Source organism: Hyperolius riggenbachi, chromosome 2, assembly GCF_040937935.1.
Source record: "Hyperolius riggenbachi isolate aHypRig1 chromosome 2, aHypRig1.pri, whole genome shotgun sequence".
In the NCBI taxonomy this organism is placed as follows: Eukaryota; Metazoa; Chordata; class Amphibia; order Anura; family Hyperoliidae; genus Hyperolius; species Hyperolius riggenbachi.
This window is the reverse complement of record NC_090647.1, coordinates 241,924,802-241,939,578: the sequence shown is the minus strand read 5'-3', so window position 1 is coordinate 241,939,578 and position 14,777 is coordinate 241,924,802. Positions and strand designations below refer to the sequence as shown.

The following is a 14,777-nucleotide window of genomic DNA, read 5'->3' as shown; positions in this document are numbered from 1 at the left end:
GATAGGAGCATGTGTGGAAGTAGCATACCCACCCGGACCTTGTGGAAGAGGTGTGGCGGTCGCAGCTCGAAAGGAAAGTTCACTCTTTAGTCAAGCGAGCTCCCCTATTCAGGGGTGGCTTTAAGAAGTTTCAAAATGGCTGTGGTGCCCAGGAAAATATATGTCCATATAATAGAAGGATATATAAAAAATGGTGGCAAGAAGGTCCTACCTTCAATAAATGGTTTTCACGTATAAACAGTTCAAAGGGGTATTTCAAAGCTTTATTGTGCACCTTAAGACAACATGTTTCACGGCATAAGCTGCTTCCTCAGATCAAATATCGAGCCTATAGGATAGACAGGATTAGCCTCAAGCACCTATATCTATCTACTGTATTTCCAAGTATCCACCAGTTTGCATGGATCAAAACTTTAAGCGTGCACTAGATAAATACCAGGGTTCAGCCAAACAGCCAGTAACTGATGCTGAATAGGTAATTTAGGACTTCATAAAGTGAAACCAAGGATTGAACTTCATCCCAATCAGTAGCTGATACCACCTTTCCAATAAGAAATCTTTACCTTTTCTCAAATGGATCAGTTGTGGTGAAACCCTTCCCACAGTGTGATGTCATGACCATGGTCATGACAGTTTCCCTTTTACGAACCTTGTTGCACTGTGGGAAATAGCAGCGGTTTTCAGCTGCCAAGCAAGAAGTATTTCCTTCTGAGCATATGTACATCTATAAAAAAAAAACCTTTTAGCCTATAACATTGTTAGTGAGTGTGGTAATAGATAATGGCAAGTAGCGTTGTCAAGTTTTTTTTCTTGTCTGCCAGTAGTAAAGATGACATGCAGGCTCATAGTAGATCAAACATCATGAACAAATTACATGGAAAATATCAATAATTTCTTGATCTATCATCTATTATTCAACTTCTCATTTTGCAATGCATTGATTATCCCCCCCCCCCCCCCCCGCCCATACCACAATTTTATAAGATCCTCTTTAACAATGTGGTGGACTTATTGAAATTTATGCAAATACATATTCCATCTGCATTTCTGCATCTGCATATTCATCTGCATATTCCATCAGCATTTGCATATACCTGTACTAAAATGATTCTCGCTATGCTATAAGTTAGTGTCTGATTTATATCTTACATAGGGTATATGTAACACCAATACAGGTATCTAAGAATACTGCAGAGAGAGAACACAATTGCACTAAATGTGGAGCGGCTTACAAATATAAGTATTCTGAGCAAAGATAATACAATTTTATATGACCTTATAGGGATTCCACTAAATACAGTAGTGCTCTGGGGATACAGTCTCTACAGTTCAACACAGACATATGTCATATTTTCATATGAGTCACTATACCGAGCTCATAGCTAAATACTGGCTGTCAGGACAGGCGCAAATGTAAAAAAATGGAAGACAAAACCCAGACTTTGACATTTAAGAAGTGGGTATATAAATATAGAAAGGGATAAGGTGCATATGACAAAATATGGGGTGAATGGAAACAATCAGTAGATATCACAATATCACAGCAACTATACTGTAGACACAAAGGAAAATATACATTAGATGTTCCCATATTCAAAAACTTGTAGCCTCATTACAGATAGTATACATGGAAGTAATACAATGTTGCATATCTTTTCACATGTCATCTTATTACTTATAACTGAGGACAGGTGGTTTCACAATGCTATAAAGTTAAGCACATTGTTATTCTGTGGAAATCCTGTGAAAAGGGAACTTCACTGGTAGTGTTCATTGGTAATTTGTGAAACATAAGATGTGTTTGTTTAGCTTGGTTGCCATTGTTGCATCAATCTACTCTGCCCTGACATGAGGAGAAGCACAACTCTGCATGAAAGGCTTCACATTTATCCTGAGTTGGACAAATATTCTTAGCCTTATCTGATCAACTGACAGCATAAAAGCAGATAAGAGTGTTTATTCAGCTGTACATAAGTGTTTCTTCTTTCTCCATTTTACTGTATTAATGCACCCTTATGTATGCCTAAACAAGGAGAAAATGTTGTGGTATGGGAGCAGCAGCAAAGCTAATACTCTCTAGCTTCTTACGAGCCACATTAGATAAACAATATTAAATAGAAGAAAACACTTCTTCGGAAAGGCACCAAATGACATCATTCATCAAGCCTCGATATATATTCGCAGATGAACTCTGTAGTATAACTTGGACTTCTGAGGAGCCCAATTGAAATGCAGTAATAGGTCAACTGTTTAAAGGTTTTTCCTCACCCCACACCTCATCCTGGTTATACAAGGTTGAGGGTTTTTTTTTTTTTTTGTAATGCAGTGTATAACACAGATGAAATGAGCAGCGAGGGATGGGAAACTACTGGAGTGGTAGATGCTTTCAATCACAAGCTCTTCTGTGATCCCATAGACTTGAATAATATTCACCACCATTAAGTTGGTGAAGGTATTCTTGCGGAGAGATGCCATGGTACACTTGCATTGTGCCTCACTGCATCTGTATAACTAAAATCCTGGAAATGTTCTTGGTTGAAAATCAGCAGTGATTTCTTCTTCCTGGAAATATCTGCAGATGCCTAGTAAATCAGGCCCTATAATGATATCAAATTTCAAAACAAATGTAAACATGAATACCTTTGTTTGCTTAAGATTTTCTCCAGCTTTGCATCCTCCTCTGTCTGAAGACCATGTGCTGAAGTCAGTGGACACACAGAAGCCAAGTACTGCACGAGAGGTACATGTTGACCTGGTCTGTAGGACCTCCCCTTACCTTGGCTATAAAGCCATTCAGCTTTCAAGCTACAAAACAGAAAAAGAAGGAACACTCAAGTAAGTTCATTGTTAACGGACCAGTATAACCAACTTAGTAACTTAGGGGCAGCACGGTGGCATAGTGGTTAGCGCTCTTGCCTTGCAACACTGGATTCCTGGTTCGAATCCCAGCAAGGTCAACATCTGCAAGGAGTTTGTATGTTCTCCCCGTGTCTGTGTGGGTTTCCTCCGGCCACTCCGGTTTCCTCCCACATTCCAAAAACATACAGATAAGTTCATTGGTTTCCCCCTAAATTGACCCTAGACTATGATACATGCACCACACGATACATGCATAGACATATGACTATGGTAGGAACGAGATTGTGAGCCACTCTGAGGGACAGTTAGTGAAGAGACAATATACAGTATACTCTGTACAGCACTGCGCAATATGTTGGCGCTATATAAATAATTAAATAAATAACTAACTATTGCCCCTGTCATTACAGGACTCAAGGGCCCACCGCTTGTGTACATAGATCATGTTTATTGTCATTGCAGGCCCGGCAACTTATAATTTCATTTTCCCTCACTTGTCTGTGCTGGCTGGGCTTTCTGTATCTAGAAGTAGGTGGGCACTAGGAGGATAAAAGGATGCACACAGATGTGGTGCTGAGGCAGAGCAGCATGCTTGCTTGGTGCTGCTGCCTCCAAGCCTAGCAGTATAGTCAAATTCACTGCCCTGCACCCTCAAGCACGTGGTACCATCACTCCCATGGAGAGGAAAACAAAGACAGATGCCAACACCGTAATTATGACAGCCTTTTTGGCTACACAGCAGCTTCTGAGAGTAAGACAGAGGGCTGCCTGTGGATTGTGCTTCATGCATTCCGTCTGCTCTTTTATGCAAGTATTGTTTTTGTACCCTGTCAGTGACTTTCTTTGGGTGTAGTTGTGAGGCAGGGATCTCTCTCAACACTTAAAGGTAAGCAGAAGGGGGGGGGGGGGGGGGTTGTCAGATTAACTTAACTGGGGCTTCTCCTATCCCCTAGCAGTCTATTAGGTACCTTGCTTTAGATCTTCCAGGGTGTCACTGTGCCATCTAAAAGATCTGGCTATTGCATGTATCCAGGCTTGTCTGCACCCCTCCGTGATCGTACTTCCATGGCCACGAGCGTTCTGCGCAGTTTAAAAGTTTGTGAATTGGCAAGCACAGAAGTCTTCCGGCTACAGAAGCATCATCAAGGAGGCGTGCAGACGGCCTCTGCAGTACCAGTGACCAGAATCTGGGGGGTGGGCAAAAGTTGTTGGCTATCATATGTGGCAGTGCTCATTTTCATGCATGAGCGTGGCTGTATGGCCTATTTGTAGAAGCACAGTAAGGCACATTCATGCATGAAATGGAGGAGCATGGCACAAAATTCAAAAGGGTCCTGGGCAGCAGCGGTAGGGTCCAGGAGGATACTGAAAGCTTCTGGAGGATTCAGGGGCTTCCCTCCTCAATATATCTCTTTTTTTTTTTTTAGGTCCAAAATGTGCCTTGAGTGTGCTTTAACCTCCTTGCCGTTCTAATTATTTGGTGCGCACGGCAGCGGGTTTTTTTCTTGCAATTTTTTTTATTTTTTATCATGTAGGTAGCCTAGCGCTAGCTACAGGCTTCCCCCCTCCCTTCGCTATCCCTCTCACCCCTCCGATCCCTTCAGGCGCAAATACCCAACAGGAAATCCCGTTCTGAACGGGATTTCCTGTATGGGCTTCCCCCATTGCCATGGCGACGATTGGACTGACGTCATCGACGTCATACGGAGTCCCGATCCACCCCTCAGCGCTGCCTGGCACTGATTGGCCAGGCTGCGCAAAGGGTCTGGAGGGAATGGGGGGGGGGGGGGGGGCGCGGCAGGTAGCGGCGGCAATCGGATGTTAACGCAGCTAGCAAAGTGCTAGCTGGATGTAACAAAGAAAAAAATTATGCAAATCGGCCCAGCAGGGCCAGAGCAATCCTCCGTGGCGGGTTACCCCGAGCTGAGCTCAGGATAACCGGCAAGAAGGTTAAACATTTACAGAAGGCTTAGGCACCTTTCATGGGGTGTGAAGTTGTTGGTATTTTGGCCTGGCAGAAGGGACATGTGTGAGTGTGCATGAGAGTGGTAGGAGGGGGAGCCCAATATAAAGTTTTGCAAGGGGGCCCAATGATTTTAGTTACGGCCCTGACCGAACATGAAACTTCAGTTTGTAAAAAAGGCATCAATATCATTCACAAACGTTAAGTAGTAATTTCCTATGCTTTATCTTCACAAACACAATATAGGTCAGTGAAATGTTCAGTCATCAGACATTTACGTTACATGAATAAAGAGAACTGTTACTGCACACTTCAACAGTATAAAGGTCAGATATGTAGAATAATCTAGTGAACCTCAGCTCAGATAAACCCCTGGAAGTTTTACATACGCTATGTCTCCATGCATCTGGTTCACATTTGAATTTCTACCAAAAGATATGATGCAAAGAAAAGTGATCGAGGTAAGCACATCATTTTCCGCTTAAATTTATTTCGGTGTATTAATGAAGAGGTGATATTTAAATTTTCTCACTGCCCTACCTTAGAAAATAATCAATAATCCACTTCTCAACGTTCATATACATGGAGAGAGATAGAGAGGGGGCGTGGGTGTTTTTTAAAGGAAACCAGAGATGAACGCTTTGGCACAGAATAAACATATCCCCCAATGGATTTTACTAAATAAGTACTATAGCTGGTATTTGAGACGTACTGGTGTGCTGTTTTTTGTGGTTTTATTTTTGTTTGTTTTTTAACTGAAACTCCATGCAAAACACAGATCATCAAAAAACAAAACAAAAAACAAAACAAAAAAAAACAACATTATTTAGTGGGCTGTGTGCAAAATGAAATCACCATTTCTAAAAACCTCTTATGACTAACAAATATAGATAAAAAACTAAAAGTTTTCAATAAACCCTTACATTAGCAGCTCCTCCCATCTCATTACAGTTTTCTGTGATGCTGCAAATATATAGAACAGAAAAGGAGAGCCAGAAGGGGCAGGCTTAGGCTTGAAAAGACATCAGAGAAGACAGACTCAGCTATAATGATTCCTGAGCAAAGCCAGACTGAATGCTGAGTCGGGGATTTTATCAAGGCTGATTAGAAGGAGGCTAAGCAGTGAAGGATGGAACAGAGAGCAGGGTAGGCGTTTTCTCTAATGTTCCCACTGATATATATGGTAAAATACATGAGGGAGCTTTGTCTCTGGTTAAATACAGGTTAAATACAGTGACCTCCCGATAGGCCGACCCCCAGTGTGTGGCCCTAGCTCCCCCACCCAATGCAGAGTGAGCATTGAAGCTTGCTGATGGAGCACTGGAGCGTGAAGAGGATTGCAGAGCCACCTCTCGTCGTTCCAGCTTGCATCTTACTCCAGGCTCACAACAGTCACATGAAAGTGAACCTGGAGCTCCAGCGTCCAGTTCAGAACATTTATATATTACATTTTCTGTCTGCCTGAGCATAAGCTTTAAAATTAATGTAACCACTTCACGTTGTCCATAATGAACTATTTATATAATCTATGTTTGGCTTTCCTTTATACAGGGATGTGCAATGATGACTTACCTTTCTTTTTGAGAAACTACATATCCATCTAAAACCTTGAGGTTCAAGCACCAGCTAACGATGTAAGGTCTGTAATCAAAGCCAGGAATAGACGGAGTGGCCATCACACAAGGGTTGTTCATAATTGATAACTGTTCCAAGTCAGTAAGTCCCGACAGAAATGACACCTGAAAAAAATACATCATAGTTTTAATCACTGCATAGCATTATATTTCTATGGATCATTTTGGTAATGTGTACTACTGGAATAACAAATTAACCAACAGAACACCTACACATTTTGCTGCAATCTACACATATCATGGTGGTTTTTTCTGTGTTTTCTTTCTCTCTTGCGGAAGAGTTTAGGTCCTCTTTAAGTTCTGGATTCTATTCTGCAATACTGGATGATGTTAAACGGTTACTCCTTGGAGAGGTAGAGAGTACAGACTACCTGGAAATGCCCCATCTTATTTTAGGAGTAATTAGCTGCGTACTGTCCCAGTTATAAGGAAGACATACCTCCAAGATGATCAGCATCACATAATAAAAGTCTTACCATGCCTATAGAGCAATTCTGTGCAGATGTAGACTGTAGTGAAGGGAGCAGAAGCAAACTAAGAATCTGTGGCGTGTATAAAAATAGCGATTGTGCACTTTTTCCAGCATATCCTATCACTAACTAGCAGTCAGCAGGAATTAGGGGACACCTGCACACACTTTAGGTGCCTACTAATGATACAGTGTTACCAAATCAAGATTGTATTATCTCTGTAAAGGAAGAGCAAATACATGCTGAATGGATACTTTGGGTAGTCCTATCATATTACAAAAAAGTGGTAATATTAATCAAGATTGTATTATTAAAAGGCACCTTTAGAAAAGACGGTCCTAAACAATCGTATCAAACACCACAAGTTGCAAGTGTTTATAGGCCTTTCTCCTCGTGAGTTAGAAACGTCTTTCAATGACTGTATTACACTGAGTGGTTTGGTGCCTTCTATTTTCTGTTATTTTTTGTGTACCTTAATCATGCATGCCCAGAAAAGACACTTGTCCACAGCTGCACTCACAGAAACCTACTCGACCAAAGGGACCCAGGGCTGGTTAAAGTGGATATGGGAAGCCTCTGTACTAGCCAGATGCCTTCCTGTACTGAGGTAAGCATATTTTTTTTTTTATTCATTAAAAAAGAGAGTCTGAAGCGAATAAAATTACTTCTCTTTACTCTGCAGTGCTCTTCAGCATTATGATCCGAGCTGATTCGCCGAATCTGCATGTCAGAATGACATGCATTTAACCCCACCCTCCCCCCAAAAAAAAAAATCCCGGAGCAAAATTCCACAACTTTTCAGGTTGTGGATTTTGCTGCCTGGGACGAAGCAGAGCGTTGTGCAGTAGCTCTGCTCCAGTCAATCTCTGTGGATCTCCGCCTCTCCCCGCCCTTCTCAGTAAAAGAAGACTTAGAGGGGCGGGGAGAGGCCGAGATCTGCGGAGATTGACTGGAGCAGATCTCTGCACAAAGCTCTGCCTCCTCCAGGAAGTACCAGAGGATTTTGCCCCGGGGATTTTGGGGGGGTTAAATACATTGTTCAGCCGCGCAGATGCGGCGATTCATCTTTGATCATAATGCTGAAGAGGACTAGAGAGTAAAAAAGGTAATTTTATTCGCTTCAGACTCTCTTTAAGGATTGCTTTAAAGTTCTATAGTTGTCCCCCAATGAATACATTGATTAAAATGTATGATTTTTTTTTTAAACTTCCATTTATGCTTTCTCACACTGGAAATTTTGCGATACGGATTTTCCTTAAAAGTATTTGTGTGACATAATTTCCTTAGTATTTTAAACTTTTGTGGATGGTATATACAGTAATAGCAATGGAACATTTTCAACATAGTTACTAGGTTTAGTTAGTGTACATTTTTTCTTGACACTTTGTTTTAACTGTCATGTAACTTCACAAGAAAAATGTGAAAATATCAGAATGTAAATAAACACAATTCTATTTAGTGTGAAGTATTTCCTGGTGATATACTGTCTTTGTGTACGGCTTATGAAACCTAACAGTAGGGAAATTCCAGTCAGACTTGCCTTTTGTGTAGCACATAATGTTCTAAAATTACTACAAATACCGGTAGTTTGAATTTTTTTTTTTAAACCTGTAAAAACACATTAGGAGGCAAAGTTGGCTTTCAAAAAATAACAGTAATATACCCCAGTGTTCTCCCCAGGCTCGTTTAGCCGGGTGCTTCACCCGGCTAATTTTGGTGAGCACCTGGCTGTCATTGGCTTGCCTCCTCATCCTCCTCCTATGCTGTAAGCAGAGTTGCACCAGTCCTGCATTTCTCCCCCCTCGCATTCCACCCAGCTACTTTTTCATGCCACCCGGCTGTAAACAATTTCTGGTGAGAACTCTGTACCCTCATGACATACATATTTAAAAAAAAAAAGTTTATTAACTACATAAACGCATTACAGGAAGTAATGCGTGTATATTTTCACTTTCATTTTGTCAATGACCACACAGCATCTCACTGATGCTGATGGTCATTGGTCACAGGCACTTAGATCAATGAATCAGAACTGTGTTCCCATTTACTGATCTTTCTACTAGTGGGCAGTGAAGACAATACACATGGGAGTGTGCAAAATGGCGACGCGGCGAGGTACTACTCCCAGTGGGGAGTAGATATACTGCCTTATTTTCAACAAGTGGTTAAAGGACCACTCTAGTGAAAAAGAACGCAGTTAAAATCTGACAGAACCGACAAGTTTTAGACTAGTCCATTTCCTCACGGGGAATTCTCAGGGTTTTCTTTGTTTTCAAAAGCATTTCCTGAATGGCAGTTTAACTGCAAAAAAAAAAATAGTAAGATACTAGCCAGCCTCTCTACTCACTTGCACAGTATTTTGTCTGTTAGATTTTGCAACTGCCATTCAGGAAATGCTTTTGGCAACTAAGAACACCCGAGAAACCCCTATGTGGAGATGAACTAGTCTAAAATCTGTCAGAACGGTTTACTTTTTTTTTTTTTTTTTTTTGCAGGAGTGGTCCTATAAAGGGAACCTGAAGCGAGAAGTATATGGAGGAAGCCATATTTACTTCTGTATAAACAATACCAGTTGTCTGGCATCCCTACTGATCTATTTGGCTGCAGTAGTGTCCGAATAACACCAGAAACAAGCATGCAGCTATTTTTGTTAAATTTGACAAAAATGTCAGAAAACCTCATCTGCTGCATGCTTGTTCAGGGTCTATGGCTAAAAGTATTAGTGGCAGAGGATCAGCAGGATAGCCAGGGAATTTGTATTGTTTAAAAGAAAATAAATATGGCAGCCTTCATATCCCCTCACTCCAGGTTTCCTTTAATTAAAATGATACAGTTTAGGAGGCAGCAGTGCGTGAGTAGACAGCAGGCAGCTGACAGTTTTATTTTCTTTAATCTAGGCATCATAATTTGTAGTGCCTAGATAAAATACAGGGTAATACACAGAAGACCGGCCTAGCTACCTGTCATGAGCGTGAGTATACAGGTAGATGCTCTCATACGGCAGCAAATGCAGGTGACACAGGCTTCAGTTAAGCTGGAGAGGACACACAAAGAAGGGATTGAGTAAGAGACACGTGAAGACCGGCTGGCATCTGCCTGCATACACTCATGCTGGGTCGTGGTCTTTCACGCACCACTCTGTATACGTATGTGTGTATTCACTGTGGAGCTCTTCGTAATAGAGAAGCCTTGATGTGGCCCCACCACTTCATGTCTTTGCATATATGTGTCAATATCTCATATCTCTGTTTTTAACAAATTAAATCTCAAAAGACTTGCACTTACTTCATTAAGATCTCGGATTTCATTTTCTGCTAATGACAATATGGTGAGGCCCTGTGGGAGGCAGGCTGATGTTGTACGCAAAGAAGTAATGTTGTTGCCATGCAAGAGCAAAGTCTGTAACAAATGAAAAAAAAAAAAAACAGCTATTTGTTATATAAATATACTGAATTACTGACTTTGCTCCAGCAACGAGATATCAAAACCAAGTAGTTTCCAGTTTGTTGGTATATGACTGCTTGCACTGAATGTATTCAACTTCCGCTTTTGCCTTCCTCTACAAACGGATCTGACAGCATTAACACAACATTTACAGCAAATTGTGATTAGCTTAGTACCTACTGTGCAAACAATGGAAAATCAGCAAGAAATCTTTAAGACCTATTCCCACTATACCACTGGGTCCAATGCTAAAGCCCTTCCCAAAATAAATGGCAGTACACCAACAAACATGCAGAATGGATCCATTTGCTTGGCCTTAGGTAAGCATGGAGAGTCACACATGTTCATCGAGATACCACAGCGACAAAACTGATCTTTTTCATACAGTAGATGCATTGCGATAAAATTACATGCATCTTCTCTCAAATGCAGTGGGTGCAGCAAAACAGACTGCAAGGGCAGTACAGTATCTGTACATAAGTTGGTCATTATATCAAATAACTTGCCGATCAGAGAGCTAGTACTGAGTTTATGCGCAATGGGGCTGTAAAGTTAAGCTACGTCCTTTCACTAAATTTTGGTCCTTAGAGACGTTTGTTAGTGGATGAAAACCTAACGTTAGTATACATGTCTATTGATCGGTCATGCTGAATCGCTAAACGATTGCCTCCAACTTGCCTGCTGTACCCCTTTTCCTCTCCATAGAGCAGAACTGCATGACTGTAAAGCACTAGTTCAAAAAAACAACATAACGTTTATTTGTGGTAACAGAATTGAACGTCTATACGTAGCTTTAATGTAATCAGAGAATTCTGAAGCCCAAATCCTTTGCTAAAGCTTAATTTATTCAAAGTATGCTGCATGGAAACAAACCAGCACCTACTTGGCTTGTGAAATCTCCTTACAGGAGCAAACTTACAAACATATCTGAACTGTTGATCAGAGGAATACATTCACATGGAATGTAGTGTTTTCTGGCATTTGTTTTTGAGCCATCTAGCACTAAAAGAACAAAAAAACATTTTTAATTGTAACATTAAAGAGAACCCGAGGTGGGTTCTAATAATCCTATTAGAATCAGAATCTTTATTTCGCCAAGCACGACTGGGTCGTGCCCGGAATAGGGCTTGGCACGTACAGGGTACTGATACACGATAAACAGTGTTTACAGATACAGGACAGGACAGCAGTAGGAACAGAACATTTACAGAATTAGAACATTATATAACATTTATGCAGAGGGAGACACTGTGGCATAAGTTACAATGCAAAAAAAAAAAAAAAAACAACAACCGAAAGGTACGCTTGAGCTGGAGCGCCGTCTATGTGCAGAGTGCTTCAGTGCGTCATGGTATTGTGGGGTGGGGATGGGCATTTCCATGGAGAGAATTCAGGAGGTTGACAGCCGAGGGAAAGAAACTGTTCTTATGTCTTGGGGTCCTGGTGTAGATGGATCGGAAGTGGAGCTTTCGGCTCGAGGGGAGCTGATTAAAGAAGCAGCCTGGGTGTGAGGGGTCGTTGGCGATCTTTAATGCTCTGGTGTTCAGCCTGGAGTGGTAGAGGAGGTCCAGAGTGGGGAGGGATCTCCCGATGATCCTCTCCGCAGATTTGATAACCCTCTGCAGTTTGAGCTTGTCGCTGGCAGAGGAGCTGGCGTACCAGACCAGGATGGACGAGCATAGGACAGATTCGATCGTGGCCGAGTAGAAATTTGACAGGAGTTTTGGGGCCATTAGCACCATTATTAGCACACAGAGGCTGGGTCTGCATATAATGCCCAGCCTCTATTGCTATACTGTTTCCCCCAGGCCCCCCCTGCGCTCTGCTGCCCCCCATAAATAACACAGCCATGCTAACAACATCGCTAGCAGGCTGTTTACATTTGCACTGCCATTCAGCGATGCTCCCCAGTCTCCGCTCCCCCCTGCGTCCCTTCCCTCCCAGCTGATTGGAGGGAAGGGAAGCAGGCGGGGAGCGGTGATATAGAGGAGGCAGGGGAGCGACGAGAGTAAAAGTGCAAATGTAAACAGCCTGCTATCGCTAGCACGGCTGTGTGATTTATGGGGAGAGCAGACCGCAGGGGTGGCCTGGAGGGAGACAGTATAGCAACAGAGGCTGGTCATTTTATGCAGACCCAGCCTCTGTGTGCTAATAGGATTATTAAAACCCACCTCGGGTTCTTTAAAGCTACTGCTAAAATTTCAGTTTTCTTGTCTAATGTCTAAAATGTTGATATTAAAAATGAGTATTACTTTAATACAGCAAGGAGCGCACAGCAATTTTACCTTTACTAGCGCAGGGGTAATACCGGCTGCAAACCCATTAACGCCACGTGCATTACTGCTGTAGCACACGTGTTGCTATGGTAACTCGTTACACCACGCATTACCACAGCAACACGTGCGTTAAACCAGTAACACGACTGGTGCTAATGGGTTAACGGTTGGTGTTCCCCCTGCGCTAGTAATGGCGAAACTTTACCGGAGCTTACTGCATCAGGCTCAAATTGCCTAAGAGTGCCCCATACACTGGCCTGTTTTTTTTTGGTTTTTGGTGCAACTATTCTGCTGGCGCGCATATTTATACCCTTCAGCCCATGGCAAAAAGTAGTTAAACAAAATATCACATTTTAATTGTAATAGTAAATAAATAACATTATAAAATGAACAGGTAATCACTATAATTTTCCTTTAACCTCTCTCAAATCAAACTCCACAGCCCTGCCATTAACCTCCCTTGCGGTATGATTAAGTTTGGATTTTAGGGTCTAATTTTTTTGTACACGACTTTAGACCGTAAAACTAGGAGGAAAAACTAAACATTAGCTTACCTGGTAATTTAATTTTAAGTAACCCTCCAGGACAGGTATACATCGAGATCCGGTCCCTCCCAGGAAACAGGAAACATCCACAAGCCTCTCTATAAATTAAAAGATTTGTCAGGTGCTCGGCAGTATTATAAAAGAAAACAATTCCCAACAGGTCTCAACTACCTGACACCTAACCATAACACATACATTAAATGTATTTCCTAATTCATATACACAGTATAAACATAGTATCGTGCATTTTAATATATTATAATGATATAATAGGGTGGGTTACCCCACCTGTCCTGGAGGGTTACTTAAAATTAAATTACCAGGTAAGCTAATGTTTAGTTTTTTCCATTAACCCTCCAGGACAGGTATACATCAAGATGATAATCAAGAAACCACTAACCTTAGGGTGGGCTGACCGCCTGCAAAACTTTTCTGCCAAAGTCCTGGTCAGACGATGATATACTATCCAATCTGTAGTGCCGCATGAACGTTCCCAGATTCTTCCACGTCGCCGCCTTACAGATTTCCAGAGGAGAAGCACCAGCTCTGAAGGCCCAAGTTGTCGCTGTCCCCCTGGTTGAATGAGCTTTAAGATCCTTAGGAGGTATAGTCTCCATAATCTTATATGCCTCCAGAATGCATAGCTTAATCCAATTTGCAATCGTTCTTTTTGAAGCTTTCTGCCCGATCAATTTCCCCGTATAATTTACAAATAGGGCTTCAGTTTTCCTAATACTTTGTAGTCTCTGCAAATAATCTAACAGTATTTGTCTCACATCCAGAGAATGCCTATCTTTCTCTTTATCATTTGATGGGTTTGCATAGAAACTAGGCAATATGATCTCTTGAGAACGGTAAAATAAATCTCCTACTTTTGGAATAAATTCGGAACTTGTTCTGAGAACTACTCTGTCCTCATAGAAAATACAATACGGCTTTTCGCAGGAAAGAGCTTCTAGTTCACTCACTCTCCTAGCGGACGTAATTGCCACCAAAAAAATAGTTTTTAAAGTAAGTAAACGTAAATACATATCTTTCGAAGAACAAAAGGGCGGTTTTGTAAGAGCTTTAAGAACTAATGACAGATCCCATTTTGGAAAGGGTTTAACACATATCGGCCCGTTCCTTTCTACTGATTTAACAAAGCGAATAATTAAAGGATGTACTGCCAACTGTTTGTCTAAAAAAACGGAGAGAGCTGAAATCTGAACCTTAATCGTGCTTAAGGCCAATTTCCTGTCAATTCCACTCTGGAGAAATTCTAACACAGTAGCTATCTCATTGGAGTTAAACCCTGTCTGTTCCTTCCACAGATTAAAGGTTTTCCAATATTTCAAATATATAGCACGCGTATTTTTCTTCCGACTTTTAATTAAGGTTTCCACTACCTTATCAGATAGCCCATAACTTTTAAGTATCAACTCTTCAGTAGCCAGGCCGTTAGTTTCCATTTGTTCAGATCTGGCACTATTTGTCCCTGAACTAATACTAATCTTTCCAGATATGGAAGTGGTAATGGTTCCACTGTCTTTAACTTCAGAAGCAGTGGATACCATGACCTTCTCGGCCAATTTGGTGCAATGAGA

The 14,777-nt window shown here is 41.5% G+C and overlaps 2 protein-coding genes across 5 annotated transcripts in view; both read right to left on the bottom strand.

Annotated features, from left to right (window-relative positions):
* RPL24 (ribosomal protein L24) overlaps window positions 1–14,777 on the bottom strand; it is a 145,266-nt gene that overhangs the window by 69,017 nt on the left and 61,472 nt on the right. The gene's annotated exons all lie outside the window — the stretch shown is intronic.
* The window catches only part of CEP97 (centrosomal protein 97), a 56,693-nt gene that overhangs the window by 24,994 nt on the left and 16,922 nt on the right, over window positions 1–14,777 (bottom strand). For all 4 annotated transcript variants that reach the window (XM_068268444.1, XM_068268445.1, XM_068268447.1 and 1 more), the window contains 3 exons: window positions 10,212–10,325; window positions 6,395–6,561; window positions 2,641–2,805 (listed from right to left, as the gene is read on the bottom strand). In XM_068268444.1, coding sequence (XP_068124545.1) covers window positions 2,641–2,805; window positions 6,395–6,561; window positions 10,212–10,325 — 446 coding nt within the window. The remainder of the gene's footprint in view (window positions 1–2,640; window positions 2,806–6,394; window positions 6,562–10,211; window positions 10,326–14,777) is intronic.